The 18,251-nt window shown below is 36.3% G+C and overlaps 3 protein-coding genes across 8 annotated transcripts; 1 reads left to right on the top strand and 2 right to left on the bottom strand.

Annotated features, from left to right (window-relative positions):
* Nucleotides 1-621: 621 nt before the first annotated feature.
* LOC109192979 (BTB/POZ domain-containing protein At5g60050) lies at nucleotides 622-4,233 on the bottom strand. 5 transcript variants are annotated; one of them, XM_019343713.1, is made up of 4 exons: nucleotides 3,374-4,233; nucleotides 1,997-2,931; nucleotides 1,223-1,628; nucleotides 622-1,154 (listed from the first exon to the last, which is right to left on the bottom strand). In XM_019343713.1, the coding sequence occupies exons 1-2, from the start codon at nucleotides 3,980-3,982 to the stop codon at nucleotides 1,999-2,001; spliced, it is 1,542 nt and encodes a 513-aa protein (XP_019199258.1). In that variant the 5' UTR covers nucleotides 3,983-4,233; the 3' UTR covers nucleotides 622-1,154; nucleotides 1,223-1,628; nucleotides 1,997-1,998. The 5 variants fall into 5 exon arrangements, with proteins under 5 accessions (XP_019199258.1, XP_019199259.1, XP_019199261.1 ...); XM_019343714.1 differs by lacking the exon at nucleotides 1,223-1,628; XM_019343716.1 differs by lacking the exon at nucleotides 622-1,154 and having other exon boundaries at nucleotides 1,493-1,578.
* LOC109192871 (chitinase 2-like) lies at nucleotides 809-1,852 on the top strand. Its single transcript, XM_019343581.1, has 2 exons — nucleotides 809-1,718; nucleotides 1,802-1,852. Exon 1 carries the CDS (start codon nucleotides 809-811, stop codon nucleotides 1,703-1,705), a length of 897 nt encoding a protein of 298 aa, XP_019199126.1. The 3' UTR covers nucleotides 1,706-1,718; nucleotides 1,802-1,852.
* Nucleotides 4,234-6,299: 2,066 nt separating the features above from the next.
* On the bottom strand, nucleotides 6,300-14,425 carry LOC109192978 (phototropin-1). Of its 2 annotated transcripts, XM_019343710.1 has the most exons (22): nucleotides 13,845-14,403; nucleotides 13,584-13,758; nucleotides 13,313-13,495; nucleotides 11,173-11,264; nucleotides 10,635-10,935; nucleotides 10,282-10,516; nucleotides 10,016-10,193; nucleotides 9,573-9,622; nucleotides 9,369-9,473; nucleotides 9,192-9,251; nucleotides 9,013-9,102; nucleotides 8,648-8,809; nucleotides 8,485-8,565; nucleotides 8,289-8,392; nucleotides 8,089-8,138; nucleotides 7,881-7,987; nucleotides 7,465-7,587; nucleotides 7,328-7,379; nucleotides 7,122-7,234; nucleotides 6,880-7,020; nucleotides 6,445-6,546; nucleotides 6,300-6,365 (listed from the first exon to the last, which is right to left on the bottom strand). In XM_019343710.1, the coding sequence occupies exons 1-21, from the start codon at nucleotides 14,359-14,361 to the stop codon at nucleotides 6,448-6,450; spliced, it is 3,018 nt and encodes a 1,005-aa protein (XP_019199255.1). In that variant the 5' UTR covers nucleotides 14,362-14,403; the 3' UTR covers nucleotides 6,300-6,365; nucleotides 6,445-6,447. The 2 variants fall into 2 exon arrangements, with proteins under 2 accessions (XP_019199255.1, XP_019199256.1); XM_019343711.1 differs by lacking the exons at nucleotides 6,300-6,365; nucleotides 6,445-6,546; nucleotides 6,880-7,020; ... (1 more) ...; nucleotides 7,328-7,379; nucleotides 7,465-7,587 and having other exon boundaries at nucleotides 7,971-8,025; nucleotides 8,057-8,138; nucleotides 13,845-14,425.
* Nucleotides 14,426-18,251: the final 3,826 nt, after the last annotated feature.

Here is an 18,251-nt window from a genome sequence, read left to right as displayed (position 1 = left end):
GCGCGACGCACAGTGCTATGTGCGCCGTGGTGTAGGATATAACGATTGGTAGAGTGTAGGCAAATTATTCTGTGGACTTGAGTTTAAATATTCACAATTTACTTTTTTAATGTACATAATTTACCTTTTAAAAATTTATAATTTGTATATTATGAACACACAATGTTAAAATAAATATAATTGATTACCTTATTTTGTATTCATAAGTTCCTTTCAAATATCACAATCATACAATATTAACAGATTATGATTTGATAATCTTGTATTGTATTCACAAATTCTATGTTATATATTATTGATAATTCTATGACCTTGTTTGGTAAAATAGTTAGCATATAGACCAATTTTAGCTTATTTGACCACTATTAGCTTTTTGATTTGGTTAAAAAATCAATATAAATGTTCGATTAATTAGCTTTTTGTAACTTTAAAATGCTAAAATTCAAAAAATTGCTCAAAACAACTTTTTCAATTAATTTTTTGAGAAATAAAATTATACTAAACAACTATCAGCTAACAGCTAATTTACCAAAACACCTTTTTACAATCAACTAATGTTATCAACTAGTTATACCCTCTAATTAACACAATCAACTAACAGCTATAAGTAGTAAGTATATTTGTATTCGCCGGCCGACCAATCACAGTCTGCCGCCCAAACACAGCCTTTAGCCTGGAGTTGCCGGCGGCCGGATTTATATATTTCAGTATCCAAAGTCACAAAGAATATAAACTATGTTCCACAAATAATCTGTCCAAAAATTGTTAACATAAATGCATCATCCTGCCTTGCACCTTTCTGCAAACCATGGACTCCTTCAAATTCCTCTTCACTCTCCTCCTTCTTCAATCACTGTCAGTAAATTCATCCAATCTTTTCAGGGAATACATCGGAGCAGAGGACAAGAATGTCACCTTTTCCGATGTGCCAATCCACCCGAAACTCGACTTTCACTTCCTCCTTTCCTTCGCCATTGATTACACACATGATGTTTCATCTCCACAGCCCTCCAACGGGGTTTTCAGCCCGTTCTGGGACACCGGAAACCTCACGCCATCCCGAATTTCTTCCATCAAATCCCAACATCCAAACGTCAAGGTTGGAATGAGCCTCGGTGGGGATTCTGTTGGGGGTAAATTCGTGTTCTTCCAACCTAAATCAACAACTTCTTGGGTCAGAAACGCAATATATTCAATCACTAAGCTCGTGAAAGAGTACAACCTGGATGGAGTCGATATCGACTACGAACACTTCAACTCAGACCCTGAAACATTCGCGGAGTGCATTGGCAGATTGTTGTTCTACCTTAAACAGAACAACGTTGTTTCATACACATCTATAGCGCCATACGATGATGACAGTGTGCAGCCTTATTACTTAGCACTCTGGAAGAGATACGGTCATCTAATCGATTATGTCAACTTCCAGTTTTACGCCTATGCCAAGGGCACAAGCGTTTCTCAGTTCATACAGTATTTCGAAACCCAGACCTCTAACTATGCAGGAGGAACCATTCTCGTGAGTTTTGGCACTGATGATAGTGGCGGTTTAAAACCCGAAAACGGGTTTTTCCAGGCCTGCAGCAAGTTAAAGAATCGGGGGAATCTTCACGGGATCTTTATTTGGTCTGCAGATGATTCCAAGAAGGATAATTTCCTTTATGAAAAACAGTCACAACAGTTTCTCGTCAATAATACAATTTGATCTTCATTCCAACATTCATAGTGTTGAGCATATAGTCATTAATGTGCAATCCAACTATCAGCTTAGGATTTTAGTTGAGATGGAGCACATGCTTCAATTCATAGTACTGTAATAAAGATACTTATTTGTCTTTTTCATGATTGAATGGCAACACAAAAGTACTTATATATTCATTCTCTTACAATTTATGAATAATTTCAGTGGAAAAAACAAATAATGGTACGGATAAACAGAAAAAGAATATCATCTTATATGTACATTTGTCTAATTCGAAAAGACGATAGAACGTACCATCAATTTGTGTAATCACAAAGAGCTATCTGTAGCTGAGACTCGGGCACATACTGCTTAATAAAAGCCCGTCTCCACCAGACTTGAAATGCTTTCTGAATGTTGGGGCAATCGTCGCCCTTATTAAGAAACCGGTCGAACCAATTAAGCATGATTGCTTGTTGTTGGGGCAACGGAAGGGTAAGAATCGTTTGGCTCAATCCATCCTCGACTAGCGTCTTATCGATCGATCTACACGCTCTCCTCATCCACCCGAAGTCCTCATAGAGTGCTTCCAGCCACGTCGATAACAAAGAGAATCGTGCGTCTTTTGGCACCAATAAATGCCCTCGACCAATTGCCACACAGAGCTGTGCCGTGATCCTGCTAATTTCGTGTCTATACATGGTGGGAATTTTGGAATGAAGACTCGCAAGCTCCTTTTGGTCCGCCCATAAGTCCACAAATTCGTCCCCCATCTTCCTCTCAATCAGGATATCAACGATCCACTGAACGTTATCCGCCTCGCGAGCTATCTCCCCCATCACGACTCCCCGATCCTTCCCGCTTTCATCCACACACGTTGCCTCGGACGCACAGAGTAATAACGAATTAAGACACCCGTGACAAAGATTATAGAGCATGTCCCTCGAAATAGTATTGTCAGGGACGTCTTCTCTAAGCAACCGAGAAATTACAATTTTCATCTCTTTACGGGCTCGGTCATCCTTGGCCTGTAAAACGCTGCTTAGCAATCTCAGCAAGACGTCATCAGTTCCCGAAGACGTTGAAGGCTCGGGCACTACTCTATGAAGCAAATCGGTTGCTGAATCGGGAAGGTGAAGTTGAGTCAGAAGAGTTATTACTTTCTCCTCTTCGTCTGAAGACCATGGAGCTGCCTCCAGATACTCCAAACAAGCCATTATTCCGGCATCGAACATGATAGCTGAAGATACCTGGAAAACACTAATTTAGAAACACCATTCCCCCCAATAAATACAATAATATGAACAAGAACTTTATATCCCCACTTAATCTGCAAAACTGGAACTTAGCAGATAATTCAATCAAATCAAACTCCCCCCAATTCATCATAACTTGCCAGATTATCATTACAAAAATCGATTTTGGGACAAATTGTCCATCCACGTAAATCTTGCCTTCTTAATTGAAGCATGTGCACCATCTCAACTAAAAACTTAAGCTGATAGTTTGATTGCACATTAATGACTATATGCTCAACATTCTTTACTTTCAGCCATTATTTTCGATTCTTGTTCTTGCTAATCTCAAGACTTGGAGAGTTGCAGAATTATAAAAATGGCTAGGTTATCAAAATTAGTAGAAAATGCAGTAAAGGGCATTTAAAACAGAGATTAAGAAGGAGAAAGATGATACCTTTAGGAGCCCTAGGACCTTAGAAACACCCTCACCAATCAATTTCTTCTTCAAGTCCTCACAATACATAAGCACCACAGTCTTCACATACACCTCCACGTCATCGCAATCCAGGATCTCCACCGAGTGCGACCCGCTCCGCCGGAGCTTCTCCGCGAAGAATCTGCTCCGGCCGGCCAGCACCCTCCGATGAACGTCCATAGAAACCTTGGGCCACCCATCACGCGCCGCAATCGTCAGCTTAACATCACCACCACTCCCAGAACCATCAATAAAATTACCATCGGCGCGGCTGGGGCTTTGGAAAGGTGCATGGGCCAAAACCCGGGAGATTCGCTCCTGGACTCGGTGGCGGGCCTCGGGGGATTGCCGGAAGTTGCGAGACTGCTCCTTGGACATCATATCGAAGAGGGTCTGGGTGGGCGGAGCCGGCGGAGGCGAAGCAGGGGTGTACGCCGGCGGCGGAGAAACGGCGGTGGCGGCGAGTTTAGCGGCAGGAAGATGATGGGAAGTAGGAGGAGGAGAAGAAAAGAAAGGGTCAGAAATGAAGCCTTGCTTGATCATAGTAGAAACTACTTGATTGTTCTTTAACTTGTTATCAGACGCCATTGGAGGAGTAAATGCAGCTTCTGAGCTTTCTCGGAGAGGGGAGTGGGTGGGTGAGGTTGGCCGGTGATCCAAGAAAAGTAACCAAAATTTCAAGAACTCAAGTGATGTGATGTTTTGACCGGTTGGCCTTCCGATCTATAATGATAATTAATTAATCTGTAATGGCGGGCCATAATCTCCGGCATCGAAGATAAAAAGGGGGAAATGGCGGGAGCAATTAGTGGTGAGCACTGAGCACTACATTTTTTCTTTTTATTTTATTCTTAATCTTTGCTTAACTTTTCTTTAAAAAAAGAAAACATTTTACTGTGTTTTTTTTTTGGTTGTTTTGCCGACAAGTTAATCGGATTGAGACAGAGAGCTACTTAAATGAGTATAATAAATTGAAGGGTCTGGAAAATGATAATAACCTAATTTGGAAAATCATGCGTCATTCTTCCCTTTTCGGTGGGGAATTCAACAACCCAATATTCTTTCTACCACGTAAATATTGTAATTTCAACATTAAATTCTAATAACAGATTTTAAACCATCATCAATTAATTCACATTATTTATTGTTGAAAAGCAAACTAAACGAACAATGTTCCTATATTTATCACTTACAATATTGTCACTTTTTATGTCACAAGTTTTAATAGATTAAAACAATAAATATTAAAAAGAGAGTAAGGACACATATTTGTACGTTAAAACAAAAAATAAAATCAAACATGTTAAAATTTGTCAGTAAGGACACATATTTGTACGTTAAAAAGAGAGAGTATAAAATGACATTTTAAATAGTTATTTTACAGTACAAATATTAGTATGGTCCATTTTTCCATTTGATCCGATCCAATGTGTTAGATATTCATTTTACGTATATTCAGTGCAAATTATACGTGAGATATTCTGTGTTAGCTGGTCGAAAGCCCCGGGTTAAAGACTTGCATGGTCTCCGGCAATAGCTTTTAAGGCAGTGTCTACACACACGTCACAGAAACAAAACAAATAACCTTCTCTTAATATCATACCAGAAAACACAACCGAAAACAATCTTTGCACAACAATATATACTATACGTTAGTTGGCGACCACCCTAATGGGTCCAGCAAGCATACGAGGTGGCCTAGATTTCTTTTTTTTTTCTCAAAAATTATAATACTCTAAGTATTAGAATTTTGTCTATCTTCTCTCCTCCACATATATAAATTTCATCAAAAATTTCACCAAAAACTCCTAAATGGGGAAGTTCTAGCTAATTCATTCCAAAAAATAATATTTTTAAAAAAGACTCAAATAAATCTTTAAATTGAACAAGTATTACAAATAAGCTTTCTAACTTAAATAAATACTTTACTGAAACCTTTTAAACAGGAAAAATTATAATGAAGTCGTAATCTTACATATTCAATAAGTTATCATTCATTTAACATTGATTAGGTCTTCACGTGTACTTTTATTTATAAGTGATAGTAACATGGAAAAACATCACTATGAAAAAATATTAAATGTATTCTCATAAAATAAACATGTATTGATTTGATTGAAATTATAACTCATATTTTTTTTTTTTTGAAAATTAACTCGTATTTTTCTTAAATTAATCAAAATAGGTTAGTTTCTGTACACTGTAGGAAAAAAAAAATTGTTGGGTCTTCAGTCTCCATCAACGACAGAAGAAGCATCTTTCTATCCCCGACATTTGAGCTTAAATTATCTGTCATGTTTGACGCCAACTCACCATCCTCAAACCATGTAATTTAGCATTATATATATATATATATATATATATATATTGATTTGGGCCCTCTTCAAAGCTTAAATTCACGTGTGACCAGTGGTCCACTCTTATCGTGGACTGATATGTTTTTCCCCAAGTACTAAAATACATTTTGTTCAACGTAAATTATATCGATTAATCCTTTTAAATTAAGAAATAAAATATGCCAATTAATGTAGCAGGGAATGAGGATGAAGACATCCTGAGAATCTGGGAATAACTGGCACTGTTTAACAACTTTCATCATTATATATATTGTTAAAGTAGGACATTAAGGACCCATATTGATTCCATTCCATCATACCACCACTTGTGCCCTCAACTTTTTGTCTCATTCCACTTTTTATTTTACCTTCCAAAGCCTTCTTGAATACACATGATACACATAAAACATCAAACTGTTCATGGTAAAAGGAACCCAAAAAAAAAAAAAAAAAAAAAAAAGAAACAGTGAAGATCAGATCAAGAATCTTGATTTCCTTTACAACTATCAAGAACTTGGACAAAGAAAACTATGAACAGTCAAGCTGCAGGGAAAACCCAGTTTTTTGTTTTTCAAAAAGCTCCTGCTTTTTTGCATTTCTGGGAATGATGATTGATCAGGGAATAGCTTCATTATCTGTGCAGAAGGTATGAACTGTCATTTTCAAATACACACATTATGCTGTATGTACTAGTGTAATGAGTAAAGGGCTTGCCTTTTAGAAAATATTTATCTGTAAATCCTCCATCCCAGGGTCAAATTTTTCTTCTTTCTCAGCTGCTGTTTCAAAAAGAGGAGCATCCAGTTTTGGAGGGCTCTGCAGAAACAACGCATAGATTTTCTGATTGGTGCACTGAAAATAGAACCAAGTAGGTAATCCAAAGGAGAACTCCAACCAAGTTGGTCAGACTGTTCGCTTGCTAACCACAAGATTACAAATTGGACTTCTAGCCTGAGGCCTTATTGGTTTGCGTCGTTCAATTATGAACAACCTATGCTGGTTTACTTTCTTGTCCAAAGGATCTTTTACAGACTAGGGTTATAAGACGGAGTTTATCCAATGCACACCTTTAAGTAGTGACTGTGAGTTCCTCGTAACTCAAAAAACAACGACAAAAAGGTAGGTAAATTAAGGAATTGTTGAGGTTACCACGCATCTCACTAAAGCCCAGTTTACACCTTTGAAGAATGGATGGTGCTTGATCTCATTTGCTCCTTCTCGTGATCCCAACCTGTTTTTGGGATCTCTGTGCAGCAATCTGTACATGAACTGCTTTGCATGCAGACTAACCTGAACAAATTAAAGAAACAACGTAGTAACACATTATTACCAAATGAAAAACATAATCGTAGCGATTCTATATATGTTTAATGATCTGGTGCATGTTGGACCTGTATACTTCCTGGGAATTTCAGATCCTTGTGGAGAACGTTGGCAAATGTCTTTTGCCTGGTCTTGCCCCTGAATGGTGTATATCCATAAAGCATTTCATACAAAAGAATGCCTGCCAAGAAAATGGAACTGATGCATATTAACAGAAAGAGATACATATATATATAAGAGGACTAATAAATTAAAGTTGAAAGAATATAATTACCAAGAGCCCACCAGTCCACTGCACTAGTATGGCCTGCACCAGTTATGATTTCCTGCAAGTTTGGGAATTGAATGAAGTGTGAGAAAACAATTTCTAAAGTCATTTCTGGAAATAATGGCATGTTGTGGAAGTCTAACCGGAGCTATGTATTCTTCAGTTCCAACAAACGAATTCGATGCGCGCATCGGCTCAGCCAAGAAGATTGGATTTTGCTGTCCTTTCTGATTCTTTTTCTTGTCAGTGGCCTCAGGAATCAGAAGCTGCTTGAACAATTCAAGAAAGATGGAACATGAGTACAACAACCACTATCTGAGGATGTGCACTGAGTAAATCGCGCCTTGTGGTCTTAGCCAGCAAAGGACCAGAGCAGGTAAACCAGTATAGGTTGTCCAGCTCAAACCAGGGAGCCCAATAGGCTGCTCCCACCGGGAGTCGAATTTGTAACCTTTTGGTTACCAATAAATTAAACAGTCTAACCAACTTGGCTGGGGTTGCCCCGTAGTTGCAAATTTTTGTTACAAAGATGAGGGAGTGTGAGTGTATGAATGAATACCTGTGGCTTGCAAGATGTTAAACAGGACAAATCAAAATCTGTCAAGGTTATGTGTCCACTACTCTGAAGCAGAACATTTTCAGGCTTCAAGTCCCTGTAAATGATACCTGTTGGAGAAGAAAGCTCATTTTATCTCTGGATAACATGAGGATTCTTATTGGGTTTTTTTCACATCAGGATAAAACTGAACTTTTGAAGTTAATTATACCTTGACAGTGAAGGTACTCCAGTGCCACTACTACTTCTGCAGCAAAGAATCTGCAGGGAAGAAATGTACTGTCAGTAGGCAGATTGCTGAACTACATAAATCTTGTCTTCTTTACTTTTTGCTATTTTTCGATTATTGTTCTCGTTTATCTCAGCAGTTGACTGACTTATAAGCTATAATCAGAATATGTATTGTTCTACCTTACAGCATCTTCCTTCAACACTTTTGTGGGTTGTCTGTCCAAGAGGAGGAAGAGTTCACCACCAGGGCAATAATCACTTATCAGACAAATATGAGTTTTGGTCTGCAAAAAGTACTGCAGAGTCAATAATCTGAAAAATACAGATTGAAGAATAAAAGGTAATATGGTTACATGGATTTCTTCATTTTGCTGACCTGAAATGAAGCATAAAGTGCAGGGAGAAAAGGATGGTCTAACATGTCAAGGATTTCTCTTTCTGCACAAGCCCTGTGAACCTGCAACAAACGAAACACGAAAGATTGAAGTCGAGGAAGAATTTAAGATTGGACTAAGATCATGCAACAACACTTTACCTACCTTGTTACGGTTGAGCATCATGCTCTTATCCATTGCTTTCATGGCAAAAAACTGGCCAGTTTCACACAGTTCCACTAAGTGCACACTGCCTGTATCACCAGATCCCAACGGTTTTACCGGCTTAAAATGCTTCAGACCTATTGGTTCTCCACTCTCTAGAATCTGCAATCACACCATAAACCAAATACCATAGAAAATTGAAGCATGTATTCCATTTCAATTAAAAGTCTAAGCTGATACTATAGTTTATCTTTTAGGTCTGGGTTAACTCTGATACCAAATTGAAGCGGGTGCTCCATCTGAACTAAAATGCTAAGCTGATAATTGAGATCAGAATAGTGTGGACTGAAGAACACTATATATACCTTCTGAATGGCTTTCCAAGATGGGCTGTCTTTCCTATGAGGCTTTGGGTGAACCACCTTTGAATGATTAACCCACAAATCCTCTGGTTTCTGCAGGTTGGTTGGGTCAAAGAATTTGTAAGCTTCATAGTTTTAGACCAAAAGAAATTGTGTTTTCAAGACTCTGATCTGGGCATTACCTGATTGGCATCTGGGAGCTCTCTGACTGCTTCATCAACATTTTCAGCTGTTTCTTTTACCTAAACAGACAAGAAATTGAAAGACACAAACTTTATGTTTCAGAATCCCATGAACCACAATATATTATATTATATTAAACCAAAAAACATCATGGTAGAGTTGAGAGTTAAACTAACCAGCTGAGCACTCTCCTTCGCCTTGTCCTCTGGAATACAGTTGTGAAGAGGTTCTACATGTTGGCTGCCGTCCAGTTGCACTCCAATGAAGTACTGTACCTCTCCCTACACCCAACACAGGAAGATCGAAACACATACATAATTGGCATCAAAGAATTACATTAGACCGACCTGCTGTTTTTAAGGAAAAATTAAAGTTGATACCTTTTGATCACGCATAGGTTGCAGATGGAACAAGTTCCAGAACTTCTTGCCTATATTTCAGAAGAAAGTAAAGAATTCCATGTCATCTTACTTAATTATATGAACATGTTTTCAGCATTCAAAAGCTGATAATTGGGGAAAAAACCCAAGTTAATCTGGCTTATTAGTCTTCTTAATTTAAGTTGGTCAGCTATAGATAAGACCTGTCCTTACCCTCTAGGGTCACAAGTTACCGATGTACACCCTCGAGTACTAACTGTTAGATCTAAATTGTTAGTCAATCAGACTATATAAACCTGTATTGGTGAGATACAGATATTCATTATACAGTCTGATTGACTAATAACCTCTAATTTATTCAATACACACTCTCCAATAATGGATGCGAGTTTCCAATGACCAAAAAACAAAAACCAAAAAAACTGATAATTTGTATACAATACCGCTCTTGGTGTAGTTAATGAGCTGCACGGTGACGTCAGTCTGTGTATCAATTGCCTCTCTGATTTTCCGTACCGTCGCCGGATCGGTTTCTGGTCCTTGGAGAAACCTGCAATTTCTTCCCAGAATTTCTTCACGACTGTACTCCGTAAGCTCCAAGAAGCTATCCGACGCAAATATCTGATCATAAATGCAATATATATCGAACACTAAATTAAAATGTTTAAGAACTAAAATTCTGTTGAGAATGAAACTAAAGTGGTCTTACAATGGGATTATCCGGCAGCCTAGGATCAGTGATGACAAAGTTCTTCTCTATACGTTCAAGCGTGGTGGCCAAATCAAGACCCTTTCTCATTTCCTTCTTCCTCACTCTGTCGTCAACGCTGTCCGGTCGTGCATCGTCGTCGCTCTCTTCATCGTCGTCGTCGTCATCCTCGAACATTGTAACACTTGCCTCAAATTCGTCGCTATTACTACTAGGACGAGGTTTCTTTAACATTCTACAATAACAAAAACGATAATAAAGTTAGCTAGCTAGCGTGAAAAAGATACCGGCTTAATTACTGTAATCCATACATGCATGCATGCATGCATGTATATATATATTTATATATGTACCCCATGAAGGAGAGGCGGCTAGTTTTCTTTGGCTTCTTGTCGGGAACCTCACTTATCTTCTCCATTAACGTGGTTCTGGTGCCGGCGTGGGAGTGGCGTCTAGGCGGCGCCGGCGGGGGAGGTTTGTAGTCGGAATTGGAGTTTCCGAGGGCGTCGGAACGTTCTTGATCAGTGCCGCCGCCGGACTTCCTGATGAGGGGACGATAAGTGGATTCGCTGAGCGCCCTTGCCCGGGCGCCGGGTTTCTTCACCGCCTCCACTATATCCACAACTGAACTCGCCGCAGCTTCCTTCTGCCGAGCTGTAAATAATAACGTGAATTCACTACATAAGAATTTTCATTTTTTTCCTTTTTAAAATATTAAAAAAAGTTTCAGGTTCGAATTTCATCTAACGGTAAGTTAGTTCAGTAATTTATTTGACACTTTTTACAAAAAAAATAATAATAAAGATATTACTTGGTAGGTTAGAGTGTATAAAAAATAATAACAATAATAAAAGTGGAAATTAAAAGAGTAATTTTGGAGTAGATAGCTACCGTCATAACGGATCAATGATTCAGGAAGTCCGTTTGGACGGACCATTTTTTCCTTGAAGCCCTCTGTGTGCTTGCTAACCTCCACTTGCATTCTGCCAAACATGTCCAAAATCATCTTGTCACTACATTTACTTTTTTTTTTTTTTTTCACTCCTATTATTCGTTTTTAGTTCAAAATCAACTATATTTGATTCACCCATCATTAAAAATGTATTATTCTTAATCCCCAAACTATTATGAATGTGTCACAATTCGTTCATAAAAATTGATAAAGAACTATAAGTACACCATAATCTTTAATAAATAGACAGACAAATTTGATAAATTCAACTCAAAGATCAAAAGTGACATTAAACCACAAGATTATTGTGTTCGTAATATAATTTACTACTAAACTAGTAGGTAGTGTATAAATATTATTGTGGGAACAATAATTAATTGCATGAAAATGAATACAATGGAGACATTGAAAAGTTGAATAACATGTTATGGGGGGCAATGAAACTAGTGTTTCACCTACCCATATTGAAAGTGGACCGACCGGAGGGGAGGCTCACATGTGATTTTATCAAAGAATTATTGTGGCCATTGGCATGTACAAACTTTGTATAGTAATTACTCCTAGATTCCACACAACTTTTCATTGTTCCTTTTATATACACTAAATGCTGCATTGATCTTCATCGAATCATCGTGTACAGTACAACAAGTTTGGTAGATCAATTATTACACCTTATTCATATCACTACTACAAATAACACTTTTAACATAAGTTATTTGAAACATACGACGTTGAATTTTTTTTTTTCGACGTCGTTCTGACTGACGTAATAAATAAATGATACGACGTCGTATATTTTTTTAAAAAATTTTAAATAAAACATAGGATGTTGGTTTATAGCTAATAATCATCGCCCTTAATGGTGTGTTTTTGCCTCAGTAAAAATTCTTTTTATTATTTTATACCGGAGTAACAATTAATTACTTGATTGATTTTATCTCAAATTAGTATAATAATTTCATCTTTAATTTTCAAGTATATTAAATAAATTTTAAAATATTAATATTCCATTAATTGATTAAAAGAATATAGAACCACATAATACATCAAGAATACTTAAATCTTTTATATTCCTAAAGAAAGCAACGTACGAGATAAATATGCCTTCGTCATCTTATTTTTAAAGTTTCTCACGTGAAAAAGACCAGTCATGTGGAATAGATGAAAAGGAATATAAATAAGTGGATATTTTTTTCCCTTAATATTATTTAGTGCTCGAAACCTAAACTTCCCACATAAAAGAACAATCCGATATCAGTAGACCACAAACCACTTGGTATCTAATTTTTTTTTTTTTAAATGCTACTGATTCTATAATAATGGTATGATCTAATCTAAATTAATAAATTCATAATCAATAATCAATTGACTAATAAAAATCATAACAACACGTGTTATAAATGAAATAAAATGAAAATTCCTACAAAATTTAGTGAATAAAATATCAAAATCTTCAAAATGTACGGTTTAAGCATTATAAATTCTTTTTGGGTTATGATTTCCATAAACAACCTAATTATAGAAGCAAAAAGGGTCTGATCTCCTTCAAGGCTTAAACATAAGTTTGAACCATAAAATTAAGGATTTTTCACGATGATTAATGGGGTAAATTACAAAATATATCTCAATTAATCTATAAACTCTCACAATTATATAATCGGTCCAAAATTTTCAATCTCACATGCATTGAATTTTATTAGGTATATTGAAAAGGATTTTGGAGTACGTGGCCAATATACCCCAAAAAAGGCCAAATTATTGAAGAGAGATAAGAGACAAGTTGCACTGCTAGCTACTTCCATTAATCAGCTGATTGCTCTTTTATTTTGATCAACAAAATTAGAATTTAGGACCATATGAAGCCTATATATTTACTTTTCAAAATAAATGTTGCATGATATATATATATATATATATATATATATATATATATATATATATATATATATATATATATATATATATATATATATATTTTTTTTTTAATTACCAAAAAACTGTATGTTAATTTTGGTGAAATTTGTGAAATATATAATTAAACCAAATACTTATTGATAAGTAAAGCGAAAGTATACTTACCCAATAAATTTAAGAATTTTTCCGGTTTCATCCTTGATGGGTGTAATAGTGAGAAGGTTCCAAAAAGGTGTGCCGTCTTTCTTGTAATTGAGTAGCCTTCCACAATAACTTGAACCCGAATGTAAAGCTTCCCGGATCCTGGCCACGTCCTCTGGATCTGTGTCCGCACCTTGCAAGAACCGACTGGTCCCACCCAACCAAACCAGCCAAAAAAAATTTAAAAAATAATTTTTGAATTACCGTTATGACAGTTAAAAAAGGTAATTCTTACCTATTCCTGCCGATGACTTCCTTGGAGGAGTAACCGGTCATCTTGAAAAAGCCGGCACTGGCGTACATAATCGGGTAATCGGGTTTGGTTGCATCCGACACCACGAATGTTTGTTGAAATGTGGATAACGCATCCCTCAAATCCTCTGAGATTCTTGGGATTCCTTTTTCTTTTCCTGCATTTTAATGGATATATATAGTTATTACATCCTACGAGGATTATATTCGGAGTAAAAGATTGAAAATTACGAGGTGAGGTTACCGGTTCCATCCTCGTACGTTTCACCGGAGCTTCGGACGGAGGTTCCGGAATCCCGTTTAGACCCCTCTTCGCCGGAGGTTCTAACCTTAACCCCCTGAAGTTTACCAGTCTCGTCGTCTGTCTTCAACACCAGTCCCCACTCCGCCGCCCTTTGAGCGGCGGTTCCGACCTCGTCCTTCACCGGGGACGCCGAGAGTTGTGCCGGCGCCGGCGCCGGCGGACTCGGGTCCTTGAGGGCCATCCACGACGTGATTTCCGCACCATTATTAGCTCTACCAGAAGTGCCGCCGGAGAAGACTTTGGGGTGTTCCAGTAATTCAGGACTACCGACTCTCGGCGGTGGCGGCGGCGGCGGCGGATCATCTTCCCAGCTCTTCCACGACTGGAAAACCGGGCTGGCGGCGCGTGAAGAGAAGGTTGAGGGGTTGAAGACTTCGAGCGAGCCGCGGGAATCTCTCGGCAGTGGCGGCAGAATCGCTGATTTTTTGCCTTGTTGTCCCTGGCCTGGCGACTCCATTATTTCTGCTTCCAACCAAATCTACATAAACCACACATTCATGCAATAAATTAAATATTCACCCATCTTATATATATACTTCCAAAGTACAATTAAAGACTTTCCATCTATAAAATCTAAAATTAAATCATATATTTTATCTCAATTAAAAATTTGAATGGATAACGAGAACATATATATTTTATATATTTTATATATTGAACGTTGGTTGAGGTGTATTTGACAAGTAATAGTTACATTACGGTCCAATATGAAGCGGACATATAGCACTGCTCTTTCATTGAATTTTAAGAGCAAGTGCGGGTCAATGTCATATCATATGATGAATTAAAATTCTAAAATAAATTTTTATTTGTAAGGTACTAGACAAATAGTTAAGAGCATTATTGCTGATTTTTGCCAATTGACAAGACCTAATTCATTAAATTTTTTTTCCTTCTTTATACACGGTTCATAGCTAAAAAATTTCTAATTAAAGTGATGATCATCGTCGTGTCGATTTGTATCAAATATAACCATGTATGCTTTAACACTATTTTTATTGGGCAACCCAGTCAACCCTAGACAAGTTGGTTGGGTTGATTCATCCCCTTATAATTCTTTGCTGGCTAGCTAGGATCACAAGGCCAGATTTATTTAAAAAATACTTATTTTTTATAATATAAGGTTGATGGCAGCTAGACGTGTCACACTAGAAAATGATAAGACATGCATGAAAAGGTTAAGACTTGGTGCGGAAAATGAGATTTTGTTACTGCTCTCTGCGTGTGACAATAACAAGTCAAGCAAAAGAAGGGGCCATGACGGAGGGACTTGGGAAGTCAATAACGCCATAGCTAAGGGGCAAAAGGGACATCTCAAGCAACCACAGTCAAGAATCATGTGTGCTACTATAGGTCAAAACTTTTGAAGGCCTCACATTTCCGAGGATATTTATGTCAATTTATACCGATCATGGCTTTCACAATAATAAGTACTATATATATACATAGTATAGTTAACTAGGGTTTGCTAAAACATACATACCAAAAATACATGTCTTGTAGCCGCTATTTAAGGTACATTATTATACATAACACCTCTTTTTGTTGTCATGATAATAGCGGACATAAATCTAATTTTAGTCAGATCTCCTGGTTAGTATAAAATATTGATATCAGTGTCTTTTGTATTAAGTATAATACGTTTTGTTACGTCAGATATATATTGTACAACTAAAGTTGGCATATCTGATACAAGCTAAATTATTATAACATATATTACTGAATCTAGTACAAAAAAATACTAGTATGGAATGATACCATATAAATCCTCATCTATTCATCATAACAACTTAATAAAATGTAGAGGATAACCCTAGTTAAATTGGTCAGACTATTGACTTGATAGCTACAAGGTTATAAATCTGACTCCCAACAAGAAAGACTTATTACTTCCGTAGTTTAAATAGATCAATTATAAGTAACCTAAACTGATTTACCTCCTGCACTACATCTTTTAGTGACTGTATGTTTTCTTCGTCACTCAAAGAAACAAATAAATAAAACGTACATCTAATCTCTAATATAATGCATGAGCTTAGCCTTACAATAATGTCTCTCACTAAATCACTATTTAATTATATTATAAGTTAGAGTGCCCGCAGCAACACGTGTCCAAGATACATCATGTTAGTTTAAATTACTTTAATAATTTAATAATCTAATAACACTTGGAGCAAATTAAGAAAAAGATGCAATAATAAATGACAGAATATGTTAGTTCAGAGGATGAAAAGAGCAGTATATATGTACCATATCTTAGTTGATTGATTAGATACAAATTAAATTAAATGTACTAAAAAGTATGAAGGAAGGGAGGAAGATAATAATTAAAATCACAATAAATGATTGAAAATTCCATGAGAGTATATATACCAGCCGAATATCAGAGAAGATGGTGACGTGGGCTTGCTCTGAGCCTTAGCTTTCAAATGAAGAATTTGAAACAAAATTCTGAGAGAGAAGCTAAGCTACAAGGCCTATAAATTTGGGAACCTCAATTATTAGGAAAAACAAAAAATAAAATTAAATATATGAAAATTATGAGGGTATATACTCTCATCATAATAATGAAAAATGGAAAAGTAAGAAGATGCATGGAGTGATTGTACTGTGCAAAAGGGTTTGGGTTCCCATGCTTGTACAACCACAAGTTCACATGGCAAGATGTAATGTCATGGTGACATTCTTAGTTAGGCTTCTCATGCTTAATTATGATAGCCTTTCAAACCCATCATGTCCACATGCATATGAATATAAGAACCACAATGGCTGAACTTAATTTTAGTTTTGTCAAATTAATCTGTCAAGTGAGAGAAAAAAAGTTAGGGTAGTCACCTGTTGGTAGCTACCATGACCCCTATTGGGTAGCAGTGGTGCGAGCAATGCACACTAGCTCTATAAAAAAAAAAATTAAAAAAAATCATGTTTTTTTTGCTCGATCTCATTTTATCTCTCTTTCATATAATCTTGATTGTCTTAAAATTAGAAAAAAATTCTCATTGCCGGGAAACCTAATGTTGTTTATTATGTTTGGTAAAGGATAGGTAACCTAGCTAGCTTTTATATGTAATGTTGTTGTAATATACATTGATGCAACACATTAATGGGATTTTGAACATACTCAGAATTGTCGTTAAGGAAAAAAGAATCCAAATATAGTAGTACTTAAAGTTTAGTCTAATAGGTGCAAGATCGAACAACTTTTATAATCTTGTACTAGATGGACAAAGTTAGGCCAAGAAACACGGAATTGGTTTCAAAAAGGCATAAACATCTTTTTAATTATTACCACCAATAGATTTTTAGTCAAAGTTCACCGTTACTATCCGAATGCACATTATTAAATTAATTATTTGAACAAGTTAACCGGAAGTTGTCCTGTTTTGTAATTATTCTGATATAAATGAAACTATATATATATATATATATATATATATATATAGTGCTACAGACTCTGTTACAATGTAGTATTTGTTCATAAGTACATATTTAACTTATTATTGCAAATTTATTTCAAAAGTTACTCAACTCTAAAATTTAGTGGGTAAAAATAGTTAATGTTTTGGGTGTAAATTTTTTATAAATTAAGATGGAAATACATAATGTACAAATGTATTATGAGGGGATTGAAATGCCCCATACAGTGTAGATAGGACATATATTCTTAACCTTATTAGGACAGCAGCATGTGGATACATCGTAATAGCTGTAAATTTGTATTTTCCGAAATTATTTGAAATGGGAGATTTTTATATTTCATGGCAACTCTAATCAGGTCGGTTAGATTGTTAACTTAATAACTACAAGATTATAAATTTAATTTTTATAATTTTAATTTAAATCAATCAGTTATGAACAACTAAAGAATAACAGTGATTGTGAAAATTTTTATTTTTTTTATTTAATCATATATATTCTCGATGAGTTGAAAGACACTCGTGTCATATCATTCCATTCATGAATATTAAAAAATAAAAAAAAAAGAAATTGTGACTTCTTTTTTTCTGTAACAATCAGCATTCATCACATCAATAAAAAAAAAAAAAAGTATATTAATCCCATATAAGGAAAATATCCAATGCAGTGTGTGATTTCCAAGAATACCCCGATAATTTAGGGACAGGCTTTCTCTATTGATGTCGCTAGTAATCTAGTAAAGTGCCGAAAATGAGAATGGTGGGCTTAGCATGTGGTGGGCCCGGCCCACGTGATTTGCATTACGGTTAATCTTATCTGGTTTAGAAGCAGAGGCAGGTCGGGTCACATCGGATTGCCATTTGGCCCAATAATCTCTTCCAGATATGTCCTTTGTGGGCCCGAAATCCACCCCAATCTTCATGGAACGGT

This window comes from Ipomoea nil, unplaced genomic scaffold (assembly GCF_001879475.1).
Source record: "Ipomoea nil cultivar Tokyo-kokei standard unplaced genomic scaffold, Asagao_1.1 scaffold1834, whole genome shotgun sequence".
Taxonomy (NCBI): domain Eukaryota; kingdom Viridiplantae; phylum Streptophyta; class Magnoliopsida; order Solanales; family Convolvulaceae; genus Ipomoea; species Ipomoea nil.
The sequence above is the reverse complement of the archived record's forward strand: the minus strand, read 5'-3'. Positions and strand labels throughout refer to the sequence as shown.